The following is a 19,105-nucleotide window of genomic DNA, read 5'->3' on the forward strand; positions in this document are numbered from 1 at the left end:
ACCCGGCTGCTGGCTAGGGAGGGGCGTAGGTTTGCAGGACCCACTGGGATGCCCGCAGGTCTGCAGGCGCCGGTTTACACTAGTTTTGGGTTTGGTTAAGGTTAAATTTTCAAATCCCCAGTTACAGAATTAGGCATTTTTTTTCTTCTCCCCTTCAGAGAGCTCTAAATGGCTGTGCAATTTCAAATCAGAAATATGTTCCACAAGTAGTGTCTTGTTGGGTCTGCCTAGAAAATGGATTGGTAGATGTTGAAACAGTCCTATTTGCCAAACTTTGCAACTTGCCATTTTCATACTCAGCCCTGCCGAAAGAGTGGGTACTGGGGCCCAGGGGTTGCGTTTTCAGACATACTCACACTGCTGGCCCCCAGGAGGGAGAGGACACACTTTTGTTCATTCTTAAGATCATACTACCAGGTGAAGTTGCATTAAAATAAATGAATCGTGACAGTTTCCTATTTTATCTTGAGATTGTAAGTAACTCTTTACCCTCAAAATAATGCCACGCCCTCTGACTTCACTAAACAAGAGAACGAGACGGGTGGCATTTATGGGGGTGTCTGCAGCCATGGTCCAGATTGAGACCCAGGGAATACTTCCTTTAAATGACGCAGTGGCCCCTCTGCCTGCGGAAGATCCTTCCACGGCTGGTCAAGAAAGGGTGGGCCCCAAATCTGGGAGGATGTTTCCTTCCTGTTTCAACTAATTCAGAATATTGTTTACTCTTGTTACTATTACTAGTTATTATCAAAGTAAGTCCGATTTGCCTCCTCATTGCTTCTCCCATCCATGCCTCGAGATCTTCCCACTGGAGTTAAAAGACCACGGGTACCATTGCCTACACGGCGCACGGCTTCTGAGGGCGGTGCCAGCTCCCCGTCCAGCGTGGGTGCACTGAGCACCGGAAGATGTTTGCTGGGAATGGAGAGCATGAGCTTCCTTGATGCTTCGATGCTTCATCACCCTCCTTCTCTCCTGCTCTCCCAAAGCCCTCTGCAATGCTCCTCAACCTTGTCTGCCCCCATTCGCCATTGCTTGCCCCTGGACCTCTCTCGGCCTGTCTGCAAGCTGCCTCTGAATCGGAGGGAGCCTTTTCCAAGCCTCTCCTCATTGTCTGAGCTCCACTTTGCAGCGCTGGTTCCCACTGGAGTGTTTCTGCAGCTGAATCTGGCCTCCAAACGTTGAGGAGCTGCCCTTTTCCTCGGGGTGCCTTGCTTCAGGTAGCGTCTGCCTGTGAGCAGGCTTCCCCCTTCTCCTGCACCCCTGCTCCTCGCTTGGGAAGTGAGAAGGCTGGACATGGTTGTCGGTTTTCACTCCTGAGCAGAGGGGTTCCCAGGGGCCTCCAAAGGGATCTGCCAGCCACCCCTTGCACTCCGATTGGAGGTGCCCCTTTCATCAGTATTTTTAACTGGGCTAAGAAACGTTTCTTTGGGGGGCGGGGAATCGTCACTTAAAAGGAAAAGCTTAAAGAAAAGAGAAAAGTCTAAAAAGAAACAATAAACAGGATGATCTAACATGCGTCTCAAAGCCCTCTGGCTCTGCAGAGTGCCCTTCTCTCCCTCCTCCCGCTCCCTGACCACCGCTGGGGGAGGCAAGGTGCTAAGTGACACTTTATAGACAACATTTTGCTGCGGGCTCCAGCCATCCGTCGTCCTAATGGGTCTTGGGCAGCTGTCCCAGGGCAGACAAGTCCCATGAAAGCTGAGAACAAAACCAAGGCATTGGATTTCTTTTTAAATTAGGAGGAAAATGTGATCTGGGTTCCTGGAAGCTGTTAAGATGCTTTCTAAAGATGTCTTAAATAATCACGCCTTTAGTCTTTGACACTTCTTGAGCAAGTCTCAGCTCTGTTTTGGTAGGAAGTTGTTCTAAATGATGGTATGAAATCGGACTACTCTGGTGTCAGACAGAGGCATGGCAGGGAAAGGAAACTGTTATTTATCCAGCACATACTGAGCTGCTGGGGCTAGATGTAGACTAGCTGGGGGGCGGCGGGGGGACCCTCGAGACAGCCCCCTGGGGCCTCATTCTGTTGATCAGTGGCTGCAAGAACTTAGAGTCACGGCTCAGTCGCGGGAAGACAAGACCGCTGCACGCAAGCCAGGTCCGGATACACCTGGGCCCGCAACACTCGGCAGAGAGCACGGCGTCTGTCGAGGAAAGCTTTCCTTGGGAAATTCTTCTGGGGTCCAGAGACATCTCTTCATAAATGAGGGCACTGTGTGATTTTTCTAAATGGGGGAATCTGTCCAGGACAAAGGACTAACTGGAGGGGCTGCTAGGACCGCACGCAGGCCACGGTACCGTCCTGGACAGCCAGGGTGTCCGGTCGCCCTCACCGTCACACAGGCCTGCCTAACCCCTGTGCCACTTGAAACAGGGCTGCCAGCGAGGGAATTGGAGTCAGTGGCAGGACCGGAATCTCATCCCAAGTCTCTCTACAACCCCTCTTTCCCCCACTGTATCACAGCTGCTCCCAACCTGCCGTCTCCCAGTCCAAGGCCATGACCGTATTCCCCGACTTTGAGGTGGGCACTGGTCAGCACGGGGGATGGAGAGAGTTCCAACACAAAATTGTATTATTCTGAGCACTTTTTCAGAAGAAAAATATCCAAACTGCATCTCAGTTCTAAAACCAAATCAGCCAACTCAGACCTGAAGATTAATGGAAAGAGGGGCCCTGGCCGGGTGGCTGGGCTGGAGCGTCGTCCTGTGTACCCAAAGGTGGCAGGTTTGATCCCCAGTCAGGGCACATATGGGAGGCAGCCGATCCATGTCTCTCTCCACCCCCGCCATCCTCTCTCTTTAAAATCAATACACGTATCCTCAGGTAAGAATTAAAAAAACAAAAGCGTCCTCTCTCCACTTTTTCCCCAAATCCCTCTACTTTATTCTGTCCTCCATTAAGGCTGGAAATGAGTTTACTCATTAAAGCCCCGCTGAGGCCGATGAGCTGGAGTAACCAGAAAGCTCACGCAGATGAGCCGTCACTGCTCGGGAGAGAAAGCTGCATCAGCTGTACCGCTTTATTTTCTGTGTTTCTGAGGCTTTGGCATCTGGGGCCTTGCTGGACCTGGAGAGACTGCCGCTCCCCAGGGCTGGCCAATTCCTAGAGAGAGTAATTGATTGGCCTCCTAGAATGCCTTTCATATGCAAACTAACCAATCCAGAGCCCTCCACCCCCTCCTACTGGGGTTTCACAATCAGGGCCACTTTCCCCCCAGGCAGATACCAGACAGCTAGGGACAGCCCCTACACACCAGAACCCACTGAAAACGTTCAAACTAGACAATCGTAAGCCCTCTCACCCATCCCTTCCGGTAGAAACCACAGTAAGGGGCCTTGCCCACATTTCCTCTGACTCCTGCCCCCTGACGGAGGCCGGCCCACCTACCCCCACTGTTGCACGGCCTGTCCCCTCCTCTTGGAAACCATAATAACTGTCTTTTCAACAGCAAGTGGCTCCTGATGTGTTGGCTTCACCCAACCTCAACAATAACAGCACCCACATTTTCAAACAGAGGCCATCCCTTCTGCAAGTCATTTGCCCTCTACTTCTTCCTCCTGACAAGTGGTCCCAGCGCCTAGAAACAGCAGCCGTGGGCAAGGCAACGGTGGCTCCAACCCAGCGCTCTGTTTTCACCAGGAACCATGGGAGCTTGCCTTCTGGGCCTTGGTCACACAAGGCAGCGAACAGGCACAGTGTGCTAGAGACACGCCAGAAAACTGTGACCGCGCCGTCTGGTCTGGGCATGCTCCACGCAAGCACAGGGAAACAGAACCACCAGCAACAAGCTGGGTAACTAAGCACAACCCTGCCAGAGCCGTTTGCTCCTGTAACCACCGTGGAAGTCTGGGAGTCGCCTAAAGGAGTTTGGGGAAAAATACATAAAAATATGCAAACTGAATTTACTGTATTCAACTGATATATATGTACATTTTATATAAATTATATATATGGTATAAATATGTATATTTATATAAATTATATATAATATAAATGTATATAATATATATATTTTGTTGACTCTTCTAATAATGAAGATGTTAAATGAGGAAAAATGGCACATTCATGAAAAGAAATCCCAATAGTGCTGGCGTTTCCCCCGTGGCATTCCTGTTAGTAATTAATCTTGAAATGCCTTTGCAGAGTTCTTGTTTGTTTCAAAGTTGGGACGCAGATGTGTTTCCCTGGGAGGAGTAAGTCCATAAATGTTTTCTGTAAGTGAGAGAAAGGAACTGAATTCCTCCCAAGAACATTTGTCACCCACAGTTAGGACAGGAAGTCTGCTTTGCCCACATCAATCGAACAATGTCAGCCCGGAAGGTGTTTGGGAGCCCAGAGGAGAAGGGTAAGATGGACTTGATTTTTTTTTCTACTCACCCTTTAGCCAGCGTTGCTATGCCCACGTCGGTCAGCTTCATTCCCACACCTACAGGAAGGGAGAGCAGAGAGAGAAGCGGTGTCACATGGGCCGCCCAGGAAGGATGGGGTGGGGCTGTGGCAGCCCCTCCCTGCGTCAACACACACTCTCCTCGCTCCATCAGCAGAGGCCCCTTTCTTGAGAGGCCGGCAGCCTTTTAGACCGGTGTCAGCCTCACGGAACCGGACCAGGGGAGGCAGGCCGCAGACAGATGCAGCAGTTCCAGGGAGGCCCACCTTTCTAGGGTGGTGGCTGTAGCACGTGCTCCGAGCTGCTGGACCTCTGCTTTGGTCTTCCCATTGACGGCCCTTGGGTGGGACCCATGGCTCGACCCCACCGGTCTCTCTGGACCAGCCAGATACCAGGCCTGAGTCTTGCCTGCCCCTCGCTTGTCCTGACACTTGTTCTACCTCAGCCAGGCTGGGATGGCTGGACCCCCGGACCCTGGCCAGCAGGTGACCCGCTCACTGAGGGGCCTGGCAGCACAGAAACCAGTCTGGGCCGTGGACGAAGGAACCGCCATCCTGCCAAAGCCAGTCCTGAGGTTTGACCTGATGGCCAACTCGCAGAGAGCTGTTTTCTGGGGCTCAGGGAAGGAGCCTTAGAAGGTTAAGGCTCTGATTCAGAGCCGGGACCATGGCAGAAATACAGGCCAGGCTGCTGGCGGGCTGGTTGGGCAGCCCTGCCTTCCTGCTGTGCGCCTGGGAGCTGAATTAGTTAGGCTTGGGCTTGGGGTGCAATGGTGAGCATTTTAAAAGGCTGCTTCACAGGTGGCCAAGAATCCATCTCATTCTTTTAAAACTGCTAACAACTAGAACATTTGTAGAAATGCTTCTCATAGTTTTTATCACAAGACTGTGCTTAAAAAAAAAAACAAACCCAACACCAAATTGCAAAAGCCCTCTTTGGTCATCTCATTTTGTGGAAAGCTATAGCGGAAAAATCACAGCTCTAAGTTGCACAGAAGTCCAATTTTAAAAATCATTTGGCAAAAGGTCCTTGAACTTGAGAATTGCTTTTTCTTGCTTCTCACAGTTACCAGCTGTCACTTACAGTTTAGAAAAATAGAATATGCTTTTTTAAAGGAAACGTCTCTCTCTTGGTTTAATAATTTGCTGGCAATTCAACCAAGGTTATTAAAGTTCTCTATAGAACAATAATTTAAATTCTAGTGTGTGACTATTAAATTGTGTTGGGGATAATAGTCCCTTATGGGTTGGCTCTGTTGGAAAGAAAGAAGTAAGCAGGAATATGAGTTCATCCTCCAGAATTTGAGTTCTTGGGTCTCGTGGGGGACAGCTTCCTCGGAACCCTAGGGGTCTTCCCAGTGTGCAGGTCGTAGGGCCTGGCTTCCACTCCTCCCACCTGCAGGGCCCACCACAATCCCATCAACAAGCACATGCAACTAAGGAGGGGATAACTTTTGAGAGTCTGAGAAGGTAATGGTTGAGTTTGGGTTTGTGTGTTTCTTTAATGCTAATTCCAGTCTCTCAGTCAATTTATAAAATATGGATGCTGTTGAGAGAATGAATGTGCTATCCTGTGTCATATGATGATGGTACTGAAAAGACGTCTCCCAGCAGCAGCTGCAGAGGGTAAATAAATAAACACCATCGTGAAACACCCCATTAAACCACACACCTCATTTACCGAGAGAGGTAATATTCCACCAGAGTGGTTTACTAGTGCCTGGACATAAAACTAGCTGTGCCTGGAGCCCCAGGGTGTTCCTTTTCGGTAGGAGAACTCTATTTAATGCAAAATGAACTCTGAAGGAGAAAAGATGGGGAGCATCTGATTGCACAGCAGAGTCTAATTAAAATAGAGGGCAGTCCACTGAAACCACATCGGTGGGAGTGTGGCTGCAACATCTCTTAAAGCCCACAGGGTGGCTGCCTTCAGCTTGCAGGGCAGCCCCATCTACAAGGCTGCAAGGTTGTACTTCCCAGTTGGCTTTTGAGGAGTCCCCCACGGGAGCCTTCGACTTCAGGAGACACTTGGAAATCTCTTGCCAATTTGTGAATTTGTGATTTCGTGCAAAGAGCTTGGGGTTTGGAGTCAAATCATGAGTTCGAGCCTTGGACCCTCTGCTTGTCAACTGAGTGACTGCAGGCAGTTAAATCGCTGCCTCTGGGCCTCTGCTTTCTCATCTGTAGAATGGGGGTCCGAACATCTTCTTTGCAGGATTATTTTGAAGATTAAACAAAAATAGTAGGAGAAAATGAGTGCATATAAAAACGAGGAAATCCAAGGCAGTCTGTAGTCTGGTTAATCAGATTGTGTCAATGTGAGTCTCCGGGTTTTGCCTTATTTTTTTTGAGATTTTGTTTATTTATTTTTAGAGAAGGAGAAGGGAGGGAGAGAAACATGGATGCGTGAGAGAAACATCTATCAGTAGCCTCTCACACACCCCCAAACAGGGACTTGGTCCACAACCGAGGCAGGTGCCCTGACCAGGGACCGAACTGGCAACATTTTGGTTCGTAGGCTGACGCACAATCCACTGAGCCACAGCAGCCAGGGCAAACCCCCACATTTTGATATGCAGTATAGTTCTGTGAGATGTTAGCGCTGGGCAAAGCTAGAGGAAGGGTGCATGGGGACATCTGTACATTTTTGCAACTTCCTGTGTCTATGATTGTTTCAAAATAAACATTTTTTAAAATAGGGAACATTTGCTTCACCAAATGGTTTGCTACCTCATTCAGTCTTCACCACAACCCCGTGTGAAAAGTGCTGAGGCACCCAATCTGCCTGAGGCTGACAGCCGGCAAGTGCAGCGGCAGCGGCTGGAGCCCAGAGGCAGCCTGGCTTTCCTCTGCCCTGCCATTGCTAGATCTGAGCATCCGTGCCTGACAGCACCCGTGCCAGGCAGAGCCTGACATTCGTAGGCTTATGGCTGCAGTTCAGACTTTTCCTGACCGTTTGGAAAGGAAAGGGGACAGGAAATCCTGTGGCAGAGCTCCTGGTGCCCCACCCATCGGCCTCACACTAACCATTTCTGTGCACACTCGCCCCACCTCCGGGTGCCACCACCAGCATTTCTTGGAGAACTTTCTCTGCTTGCAGGAGGCTGCTCTGCTCAGCTTGGCTTGCCCCTGTGCAGGTGGAGTCTCTCGCTGGTAACTAAAGGGGGTCACCCCCTGGGTGTGGTGATCTGAGACGTGTGTGCTGCACAGGCCCCCAGGCTTCGCCCAGGAGGCGTGAGCTTCAGATGCCCGCAGTGGTAACGGTTGCCCTGGAAGGTACCCTGCCAGCTGCCTTCCCTTCCTGTCACACTTCCCCACTTCCCCCTCAGTGTTTACTGGGGTCCCCTCCCAAATATTTGTACTTGGACATCTGTGCGCAGTAGAGGAAGAATCTGGACCAAATAAAGGTTCAATCCTCATCCAACTCCTAGGAGTCATTTCTAAACCCTTGGAATGTCCTGCCTGATAAGAGTAGCTTTGTCTGCCGGGGACCTTGGGCCAGGTGGTGTCAGCTTGACCTCTGGAGAGGCTAGAGACTGCGGTCAGTTTCACGGGCAGCCAGTCATGCCTACGTGATGGACACGTCCGCTAAAAACTCTGAACACCAAGGCCCGTGCGAGCTTCCCTGGCTGGCAGCTGTCTGTGTGTTGCTACACGCCATGACTGGAGAAGTGAGCACTGTCCCCATGGCACCGCCCAAGGGGACACCTGGGGCCTCCTGCCTGGTCTCTGCCAGACTCTGCCCCACGCACCTCTGCCCTTTGCTGATGTGAGTCTGTGTCCCTGGCTGCAGTAAACCGTGACCACGAAGTACAACAGCTTTTCTAAGTTCTGTGAGTCCTTCCAGCAAATAACTGAGCCTGATGGGGGTCCTGGGGACCCCCAAACTGCGACTTGTCTCGGGCTGCTTCTGTGGGGAACCCAAACATGACACCCCCACTTCACACAACAAATGTATTCATTGTTCTCATAACGACGTGTGTGGAAATTAAGCACCTGCTGCAGATTCACCAAGCGGGCCTGAAATCCAAAGTAACTGAGAGACCCTTCCACCTGTTAAGAATAAACGATTACATCTTAATTTAACTTTTGGCACATCCGGATTCTCATCCGTACTTCTGAACCTGGGCCCGTTGAGGATACAAGGAAGTCAATCTTTGGTTGCCTGTTGTAATTGGCATGAATTATTAACATGTATTTTATGATTCCATTTGGCCGGTCATTTCCGGCTCCTTTGTCACACCTTGATTCTGATGAGACTTTGTAGCACCCTCTGCTGGTGAAGGGGCATAGATGCAGCCAGCACACCTCCTCCCTCTTCCCCCTCCCCACCTATCCACCACCCCTCACCCCTCACAGTCCCCCAGGCAGGCCACTTTCCTCACCCTGCATGTCCGTGACCAGGAGGCAGCCCCCCGTTTTCTGGTACACCCAGTGCTGGAAGGTGCAGCACTTCTGACCAGCCTCCGAGTCCCTTCTCAAGAAGTTGATTTCCTTCCCGTCCCTGATGGAATACTTCACAAATTCTCCCATCAGCTCCTCCTCCACTGTGGCGTATGGGATGTTGTTCTCAGGCCGATGGATAAGAAAAATCGGAATGATCCTGGAAGGGAAGAGAACATGCACACACGTCACGCTCTCCGATGGGAATAAAGACTTTGGGGGCCATTCTACCCTCACCTGGAGTAGCAGGGAGCTGCAGAATAAACCCCTGGGATCCACTAGATTTAGACTAAAAATCCCCCCAATTCAATTCAGTGAATAAAAGGACGTGATTCTGGTTTTTATTTGCCCCTGGAGTTGGTCAGAAATTGCTCCTGAATTGTTCACGTAGAAATGGATGTCTCATCATAGTCGTATCTCAGTGATCCCTTAGTCATGTGACTGCAATCCATCTATCCATCCATCCTATGCCCAACCTTCCAGCCTCCCCTCCTCCTTCCTGCCTTCCATTCAGTCCACGAATCAGCAAACATTCACTCAGTGGCTTCTGGGTGTCAGACACTCTTCCTGACTCTACGCTGGAAAATAGCAATGGAGAAAACAGGCTCTGCTCTTGTGGATCTTACGTTTGTATGATGGAGACAGGCAGTAAACAAGTAAATGTGTATTGCTACGTGCAATGAGAAAAAATAAAGCCGTGGAGGGAAGCTGGGAGGTCCAGGGGTGGGGGAGGGGCCGCTATTTTACTTAGGGAGGGCAGAGAAGGCCTTGCTGATAAAGGACGTTTGAGAGGAGACCTGCAGGAAGTGGGGGTGGAGGGACATGAGCATATCTATGGGAAGAGCCTGCCAGGTAGAAGGAACAACATATGGAAAGGCTCCTGGTGCGTTCAAACGCAGTGAGGGACCCGCGTGGCTGCAGGGCAGTGGGCAAGGAGTGAGTGTGGTAGAAGAGTGTGGCCAGAGGGAATGCGAAGCCAGACCTTGGGGGTCTGGTTGGCCATTTGAAAAACTCTGCCCTTTGTACTGAGTTGGATGAGAAGCCACTGGAGGATGCTGGGCAAAGGAGTGGCCTGATCAAACTCCTGTGTTTCTGGGGTCACTCTGCCACTGTGTGTGGGCAGCTGTGTGAGGACAAGGGCAGAAGCAGAGAGACCAGGGAGGAGGCTATGCAGTCGTGATGGCAACTGGAAGCGGAGAATACCCAGATCTTAAATGCATCTTCCGGCACTAATCCGCCCACAGTCACCCTGTCCTGGAGGATTACTTCATACCTGCTGCTCTTGCCTTTAACAGCCCCCGCCTCCTCCCCCAACCTCACTCTCAGCGAATGGCCTTGCTTCCCGTTCCATTGTGAGAACTCAGTAAGAACAGAACATCCAAAGCTGCCGCCCCACCTATTCCCTTCTCCCGAGGTCTGCACCTACATCCTCTGCCTTCCTGCCCCTCCTATGCAGGAACCCTCTTTGCTCCTGCCGGAACCACCTCTCCCACTGGTGCCTGGAGCCCAACCCTCTCAGAGACGTTGCCCCAGCAGTTTTCCCCCTGCAGCATCATTTTCAACAGCAAGCAACACGCTGCAGTAATTCCATGGAGCGAGCACGCTGTCCCTGAGCTTACATGAAAACTCACATCAGTTGTATACACACTGCCTCCAATCCCCCCCTCCCATTCTCTCTCGAACCCACCCAAAGAGGCTTTCCCGCTGAAGAAGGTTGGGTCAATGGCTCCACGAGCACCATGTCGCTGAGTGTAATTAGTGTTCTCTTACTCGCCCTCATCTTATTGCTCTCAGTGGCACTTGACTCAGTTGCTCTCACTTCTTTGTGAAACACCCTCCCATGGCTTCCAGAAACTCACTTCCTCTTGATTTTCCTCCTGCTTCCCCAGCTACTTCTCTGTCTCCTTTGCTGGTTCCTCACTTCTCCCCAACCTTGAGACTCCAGCCTGCCCAGCATTGCTCTTCTCCCTCACCCATTACCCCCTGCAAGAGGAGCTATGTGGTTCGTATGTGATTGAAGCCAAATCCAATCTGACATCTTTTTTCACTCAGCCCACAAGCTAAGAAAGAGTTTTACAGATGGACATTTGCAATCGATTTGGTCACAGAAAACACTAACTCTGAGCCCCAGTTAAGGAAAATGTTACTTTAAAAAAAAGAATTTTATTCTTCTCATTAGTAAACCTATATATCAAAAATTATGTTCAACACTTATTATTATATTTTAAAATACACCAGTAAGGATGTGTTACTTAAGGATCTACATAATAGCCTTGATTTTTGCCTCCTGACTACAGAGCCCCAAACAGTTACTATCTGGCCCTTTACAGAAAAGTTTGCCCATCCCTGGTCAAGAGTTTTGTCTTCTGTTGATTACTACCATCTTACTCTTGATTTCTTCTCTCTGCCTCAAAAGCCACAAACATGTTCTTGTCTCCCCATCCTTTAAAACAACCGCCACCCCCTCCTTCGTAGGGACTTTGCCCTCCATGTCCTCTCCCCAGCCACGCGCTCACAAATTCTCCCACGGTGGGGAAGGAAGGGGGGCTTGGGTATGGAAATGCCCTGGTCCAGCTTCAGTGCAGCGGTGTATTTACCCGGTACAACATTTGCACGGGTGAATAAACAGTCTGTGAGTGGATCCAAGTAGTCAGTTTAATTAATCTTGGTTCCAGGAAGTGGGTGTCACGTCCCATAACCCTGACCACCCAATTCACTCTTTCTGGACATGGCACTATATTTTATTTTCATCATAGGACTAATCATTCTGTAATATTCTCATATTCTCTTATATATGCTTATTGTTCAAATGATGCGATATTCGTGAGAGTAGATATCCTTTCTTTTCTATTTAACATGATAGGTATGTTTGTTGAATTCATCCCTCCATCCACATACACGTTTATGTAAAGGATATTTAACAAGTATCTTTCTGTAAGCCTCTGGTGATCCAATGAAGAACAGGATACCAGCCACAGGTGTCCTCACAGCTTACAGAGAGACCCATCAAAATGCTTGTCCTACTGGTCCTTCACACCCTGTCGTCCCTCCAGCCACTGCCCCCAAGGCCCCAACAAGTCGGAGGTGGAAATACAGGAGACGCACTTACTCGGGCACTTCCCCGAAGCCTTCCAGGGGCTGTGCTTCTGCAGCATAGATCTTGGCATAGTATCTGGCAGTGTTCTGAACGTAACATTCCTGTATCACCCGAACACATGGGGAATCCCAGTGGTTAGAGGAAATTCAGAGAGTTGTTTGGTAAAGCTAATCAGACTTCCTAATGCAGGCCAAGCCGATGGATCCCCAACCCTCCCCTGGTTGGGGGCACAGAAGCCACAATGATTACAACCCAGAGCTGGCCACTTGCAGAGCAGCTCTAAGACCTGCAGGAGTGACCCAGGTGAAGGTCAAGCGGTCTCTGGGGCCAGGTGTCCCTGAATTATAAACTCTATAGAACTGTATGGCTGAAGTTCATCCCTGAACTAAGGGGGACTGACCCTCAGCAGGATGTCAGATCAAGCTTGGGGCTTGCTGGGTTTCCCATGACCTCCCCCATTGAGGTTCTCCTTCAAAGGTGTAATTTGAGTTGTAAATAGAGAACACCTCGACAAGATTGTTGGCACAGGAAAAGAGAATTGGAGTCTGCTTTCCACTCTGTAAGGCATTTGTGAGTGGGAGTCTGGTGCGGGGGCGTGTCCATGACTGGGCCAGATGCTAGTGAAGACGGGAGGAATCCTCAGGGAAAGGGAGGAGAAAGAAGGGTGCATTGGAGGAGAATTAAATACAATTGGCAAAATCCTATCCCTGCAGGAGAGAGCTGCCTTCATGAGCACCGAGTCCCACGTGACATAGCCACATTGGGGAGAATCACGTGTGGCAAATGCTTGACAGCACCCAAGATAGTCACCTAAGTCCAATCTGCTCATTTTGTAGGTAGAAATTGCAAAAGGACACCCAGTTGGTAAAAGAGGTAGACCCAGCGCTCCTGCAAACTTGGCCATTGCTGGTGTCAAGAATGAAGCCCGTGGACTAAGGTGGGAGGAGGAGGCAGGTAGAGAAGCTAATGCTCTCCTCCCCTCTCACCACCAGAGTTCTGTGAGTCACTAGCATGGAGAGGTGGGAATGTGGCTGGAGACTCGGGGTGCTCTCCCTTCGTGGCTTATGGGCTAACATTGAACCAAACTCAGGAAGGCAGTAAATGGGGCAAATGCTTCTGTCCTGTCCTAAATATATCCCACCTCCCTCCTCCTCCTCCATCTGAAATGAAACACTCCAGAAACTCCTCCTGCTTTTAGCTGTCTTTGGGGATCCTGGCATCCAGTGCAGCTTAGGCTCTGCCCCCCAACTTTCCTATCATCCTGTGCCCAAGTAGATTCAAACCCTCAGGGATCTCCTGGGACTTCCTAGGAGATGATCTCAGCCCAGGTCAGCACTGGTGAGGTGCGTCCAGACACAGGCTGAGCCCCGTCTGGCTGACACGAGGCCAAGAAGTGCTCCTCGGAACTGAGACGTGATTCCCAGAAGTCAGCCTTCACCCCAAAGGAAGCAAAGCACCCTCTTGGAGCCACTCCCCCCAATTCTGAGTCTGATTATCATGGGTCCCTCTCACTCCTCAAGTGACACCTACAACGAGAGTGGACCCACCTGGGCAGCGAGTTTGTAGTTCCTCTGGACGAGCTCATCATCGTTTCTGGTCCCATAGGCCACGGCATTGTGCACCTTGAGCACACAGGCGTGGCCGGGCTGGAAGACAGGCATGAGGCCCTGCATGACTTTGCTGCGGAAGGCTTTGCGGTGGACGCCTTCCCCAAAGTGCAGCTCCTCCGTGGCAATCTGGCCTCGCAGGCGGTCCCCGAAGTACCGGTCACGGAGGAAGTCTTCTCTGAAGATAAGTTGGCTGAACTCAATCTCTTCACACCCTAAAACATGGCTCAAATTTACTTGTACTCAACATCCTCCTCAATGGCCCATCTCCCCCGTCTCATCTTTGAGCTATGGCTCTGTTGGGAGTCAGGTGTGGTTTCCCCTCTTAGGTTCTACAGGTCAATCTTGGACTCAGTAGGTGGCCCGGGGGCAGTGGGAGTGTTCTTCCGGAGCAGCTGCTAAGCTGTCGCTACACCAGGTGTGCACCAGTGCCAAAGGAGAGCCCGCACACCCACCTGTCATTTCCATTAAGATGCAAATAAATGGGGTTGTTCTCCTAGACACCTGGCTCTCTTTGGGCATCTGCTCAGCTAGTCAAAGTGAAAACTAAATTGAAGAAACAAAACATGCCATGTAAGTGTCAGAGGCTGAAAAATCCCCTGCAGATGGCTGAATGCTGGTCTGGGGCTTGAAGGAAACAGTCTAACCCCAACCCCCTCCACATGCTCCCAGCAACACCCACTACAGTCTGATCTCTTTCAGAAATGATATCCTTCCGGATATCCGTAGCCTCGAGAACTCACAACATAGGCCTTACGAGCAGGCTGAAACGGCTCATGGATTTTCATTCACTTCTCAGTCATTCCTAAGCTCTCTCTTCCTTGGTTCGAAGAGTCCGTGGGAATACTGCTCCCACCATCGACTCCAGAAGCTACTTCATACTCTATGATAGGCCCACCCCCTGCATCCCACTCACATTAGCTTACCTTTAATGTCCTGGTGGCTGGAAAGTTGTTTGAGAACTGGAAGAAGACACAGAAGAGAATGCTTTCAGAACAAAGGAACATTAATCGGCAGAGGCCAGTGGTTCTCATTTATCGGAAACGGAAAAGCTGAGGTTTACCTTCAGGGGTGAGGTTAAACTCTGCTGCCACTTTTCCGTGGCTGTTCTGGATGTGGCAGTCATAGAGGCCCTGGTCCTTCTGGCTGGCTTGCACGATGGCCAAGGACACAGTGGAGTTGTCGCCTGCACTGAAGTGGGGGACAGTAACGTGTATCATCGTTCTGAACTTGCGTTTTTCTAATGCACTTCAGGCGAAAGGAACTGATGTTTCTCAGACCTACTGTTTTTGGCCAATGTGTCAGCTAAAGGACAAGATCACGATACGCTGTTTATATAGTATGTTTATCTGCAGGGGACGATCAGCACGATTCTGGTTTAACACTCTCACTCCCAAACACAATATTAATACACGGAAACACTTGGGAGGGTTGACTGTCATTAATAAGCGAAGAACGAGCATTGCAAATTCTGGGGGCTGACCAGACGTTCTGAGCAGAATTCACCTCAGTCACGTTACTCATCCAGATGACTCACGCTTGAAGGAGAACTGAAAACTTCAAACCCAACTATAAACCCAGACACATTAAGGGACAAGAAAAAGGGGGTCTTTGCAGTTGATAAGTGACTCATGGAAGGACTTGTAACGGAAACAGTCAACTGGAATTAGGGGGCAAAGAAATTTGATACCATCGGAAATCCCATGGGAAATAATAGAAATGATCGCTTCATATACGAAGGAATGATGTCTCCCAAATATGCTCAAGTGTTAACAGAGAGAAAGCAAATCGGTGTGCCTGATCCAGACAGGGTCGCCAAGGAGAAAGGAAGCAAACATCGCTAAGACTTGAGAGGCCCTGGCCATGTGTCATCAGTGAATAGCGTGCTACTAATGCTCGATGTCCCCTAGAGGGAGGTTAGGTTCTCTAAAGACACCTCGGAAGGAAAAGGAACCAGAAAGATCCAGGTGCCAACCTGAGCTTTGAGCAAAGTGTCAGAGAATGCTGGCTAATTGCACTTAGCTGACAGCTACAGAAAAAAAAAATTTTAAATGAATAATTAGTAGTTCTTTTTGACAAAGCTCTGGAGAATAGCCTTGATTTAAGACTCAAGCCATTACTTCTCCGTTCTAATTCCTCTTAAGCCATTCATACGACAAGCAGGTAAGGATGACATTTTAGGCAAAGCAGCTTTATTAACACATCAGTGACGATCCAGTGAGGTTTCAGCAGTAATACTAAGGAAGCAGAACCATGGCTCAAACCTTCCACAGCTGCATCGGGGGCATTAACTTGCAGACGTAATCCAAGCAGACATGTTTGATTTAATTATACAGAAAGCTCTTATTTTTCTTACTTTTTCAGTCTGCTTGTGACAAGATTAAAGGGATAGGAACACCTCCCGTGACTCAGAGAGCTGAACAGGCACCCCCTTTGGCAGAAAGAGGCTTTTGAGAGTTGTCTGGGTTATGCTGGTTCCCATCGAACCAGGTGACCTGGTTCTAGAACCATCCACACCTCCTCAGGTGTGTCGAACGAAGCTTGAGTCCCTCAATTCTCCTGAACAAGCATTTGTCGCCAGAAAGGTGCTTTAAGAAGCCATCAGTCAGATTCATCCCACCTGGAGCGCTCTTGGCAATGACTCCCACGCCCCTCCGATAGCCTGGCGCCCCCCCCAAATAATCGGCTTTTCCCACCTTCGAGATGGTTGCTTACCCCCCTCAACAGCGGCTACTTTCCTGCAGCCACATGGAGTGTCTTTTTTCCTTTGTTTGGTCTTCACCAGGTCAAGGGGAATTTGTGAGACAGAAGACACAGAGCAATTCTCAGACACACAGAAGCGCGCTCTGACATCCTGGGCCCACAGAGCCTGGCAGACTAGAAGGTGACTTCACGTGCTCCCCGAATATCATGAAAGTGTAATGATTTTAAAAATTAAAATGTAAAGCTGTGATACCAAAGGTTTTAAATCCCACGTTTAAATGTAACGAAAGGTTCTGTGACTTCCTTAGGCCACGGAACCCAACGGTGGCAGAGCCAGGGCAAGAACTGGCCACCATTTCCCCGTCCAGACGCCTGACTTCCCTTACAACTATGAAGAGTCACCAGGGGCAAATATCGCACCTTCTCTGCACTTGGGCTATGGGTTTGGAATCTTTTGTCCACCAGATAGTAGAATCTTCATGAATTTCTGCAAACTGGCAGCTCAATCTTACATTTCCAGAGTGTTCAGGAAACATCTCAGCTTGGATCTTTTTCAGTAATACCGGAGCTGGGGATGAGAGATTGGCAGGTCAGCGTTCTTGTCACAGTTGCAAAGAGCTTTACAGCAGACAAAGGGCTTCTCCATCTCGTCTCGTTAATTCTCACAACAATCCCAAGAGACGAGGAAAGTAATTATGACCCTCAATTTATGGATGAGAAAACCGAGTGTCCGAGGGGACATGTGGCTTGCCTCAACACTAGGAAAATGAACAAATCAATCTATGTAGTTACTTTTCTTTTTTTTTAAGGTTTTATTTATTCATTTTTAGAGAAAAGGAGGGAGAAAGAGAGGAGAGAAACATCAATGTGTGGGTGCCTCTCATACACCCCCAACCAGAGACTTGGCCTGCACCCCAGGCTTGTGCCCTGACTGGGAATTGAACTGGCAACACTTTGGTTCACAGGCCAGCACTCAATCCACTGAGCCACACCAGCCAGGGTCGTAATTACTTTTCATTACTTACAATTCCTTGAGTAAGGTCTGTGATGCAGAATATGAAATATAACTTGAGAGACTTTTTTTTTTTTTAAGATGAGGAAGAAGGGTTTTAGATACCTAGCTTATAGGACCTCGTTTCAGTAAAGATGCTCTTAAATGACCACCAGATAGTCCAGGTCAAAGTCAGAGCTGGAGATTAGAGAGTAAAATGACATCTGAATCATCCAGATGATCGTGGTTAAGCCCTCAGATGTAAAAGGCAGCTCAACAATCGTTATTTGCTGAAAAGTATTCATTCATCTTTCCTCTCATTACCTTTGTCTTTGCTGAAGATTGCTGCTGTGTCTGACACCAATTTCATTAGCAAAAGAGAAATGTCTGCTTGAATGAAATAGGAGCAATAAGGAAACGATTTCCAGAGTTCGGAGGAGATCTTTGAATATCGCTTTTTAAAATCAGGGATGAGAGCTCCACAAGCCAGGCAAATGTGTAATTGCTCGGGGCAGCCACTGGGAGGCAGCATTGACAGTAGAACAAGACAAGGATAGAGGACCCAGCCAGGTGGTTGGAATTCCTGGAAATGTGGTGTCTGCTGGTTAGAGACCAAGTTCCATAACTCTGCGGCTTTGGTAATATAAAATATATAACTCAGAGCCAGGACAAAAGTCATCAATACTGATGCTTGCTTGCTCTGTCCCCTGAAATTCCACCGCTGTGAAATAGTCGCTGCATTAAGTGTGCCTTCCAATTCTCCTTGACGCCAACAGACCCTTGAATAACAGAATTCACATTTGCAGGCTTATCTTCTTCCCAGAAAGCGATAATGGGCTGCTTGGGTAACACATTCTCAACTAGAGAGTAGCTGAAGTTACTAACAACATTATAGCAGAGAGAAAATATACCAAGTGGTTATGGATGACAAACCCCTTCTCCGCTCACTTGGCTCCTGCTAGCTGTGCTGGGTGTCCAGGCCCAGAGCCCCAAACCCTTGGTTCAGAGTTGACCAAGCCACCTCATCTGGGATGCATTTCCTCAAGGGCCCTTCCAACACTCTGAGGTCATGGGCGATTTGTGGAGAACTAAGCGTTCCCATGGATGCCGACCACGCCTACTACCTTGTTGTAAGTTCTGAACACAGAAAACTGGGGAACAGAGGAAAGGACATAAAATGAGCAGCGGAATTAAGTGAGGGTCTTTGAGAGATGCAAAGCCAGCTTGGACAGGAGGCCTTGGGGCTTCAGAAAGGAGCCCCATTTGTGTGGGACAGGGGGGCCAACGCAGACGGAGGAGCTAAGAGGAGGCCTGGTGGTGTAGATGTACTAAGTCTCGAAAGTCTGAAAAAAAAGGTTACTCAGATTGTTTAGCTTCTTTCAGAATCCTCCAGGTCATCCCCCACCCCCAAGTCCTACCTCACCAGTTCACGGGTGTGTGAGTACCACCCCTCCCCAAATGCTGCACCCCGTCCTTACTGCCCTTCAAGCTCAGGGGGCTGTGTGGCAGCTGAGATCAAGCCCTCCAACAGTGTGTGGTTGTCAGTGTCCTTTCTCCCGTGGGTAACTTGAATAACCGTGGACAAGCATTCCAAAATGATTGCTTCCCTCTGCGGTAAACCCACTTCGGAGATCTTCTAAAACATTGCTTCATTCTCTTTAAATTGGCTTAAAAACATGCATACTAACGACCTGGTTGGACCCCTCCAAACTCTTCGGAAGACACTTTTGTACGACAGTTTTGTATTTAATCCTTTCTGAAACAGGGCTGAGGGCCCGTGGATGTGGATGGGGAATGACAAGCACCACCCAGAAGTCTGCGGGCTCGGTCGGGAGGGGAAAACCCCTCCCTGGGAGCCACGGGGGCCACAG

General features: G+C 49.4%; 1 protein-coding gene across 5 annotated transcripts in view; it reads right to left on the reverse strand.

Moving 5' to 3' along the window:
• The window catches only part of ALPK2 (alpha kinase 2), a 94,461-nt gene that overhangs the window by 6,458 nt on the left and 68,898 nt on the right, over nt 1-19,105 (reverse strand). For 2 of the 5 annotated variants that reach the window (XM_045187679.3, XM_045187680.3), the window contains 7 exons: nt 16,664-16,811; nt 14,604-14,731; nt 14,467-14,502; nt 13,481-13,755; nt 11,946-12,034; nt 8,779-8,996; nt 4,385-4,433 (listed from right to left, as the gene is read on the reverse strand). In XM_045187679.3, the coding sequence (XP_045043614.2) occupies nt 4,385-4,433; nt 8,779-8,996; nt 11,946-12,034; nt 13,481-13,755; nt 14,467-14,502; nt 14,604-14,731; nt 16,664-16,811 (943 nt within the window). The other 3 variants (XM_053912369.2, XM_045187681.2, XM_053912370.1) reach the window with 3 other exon arrangements.

This window comes from Desmodus rotundus, chromosome 10, assembly GCF_022682495.2.
Source record: "Desmodus rotundus isolate HL8 chromosome 10, HLdesRot8A.1, whole genome shotgun sequence".
Classification (NCBI taxonomy): domain Eukaryota; kingdom Metazoa; phylum Chordata; class Mammalia; order Chiroptera; family Phyllostomidae; genus Desmodus; species Desmodus rotundus.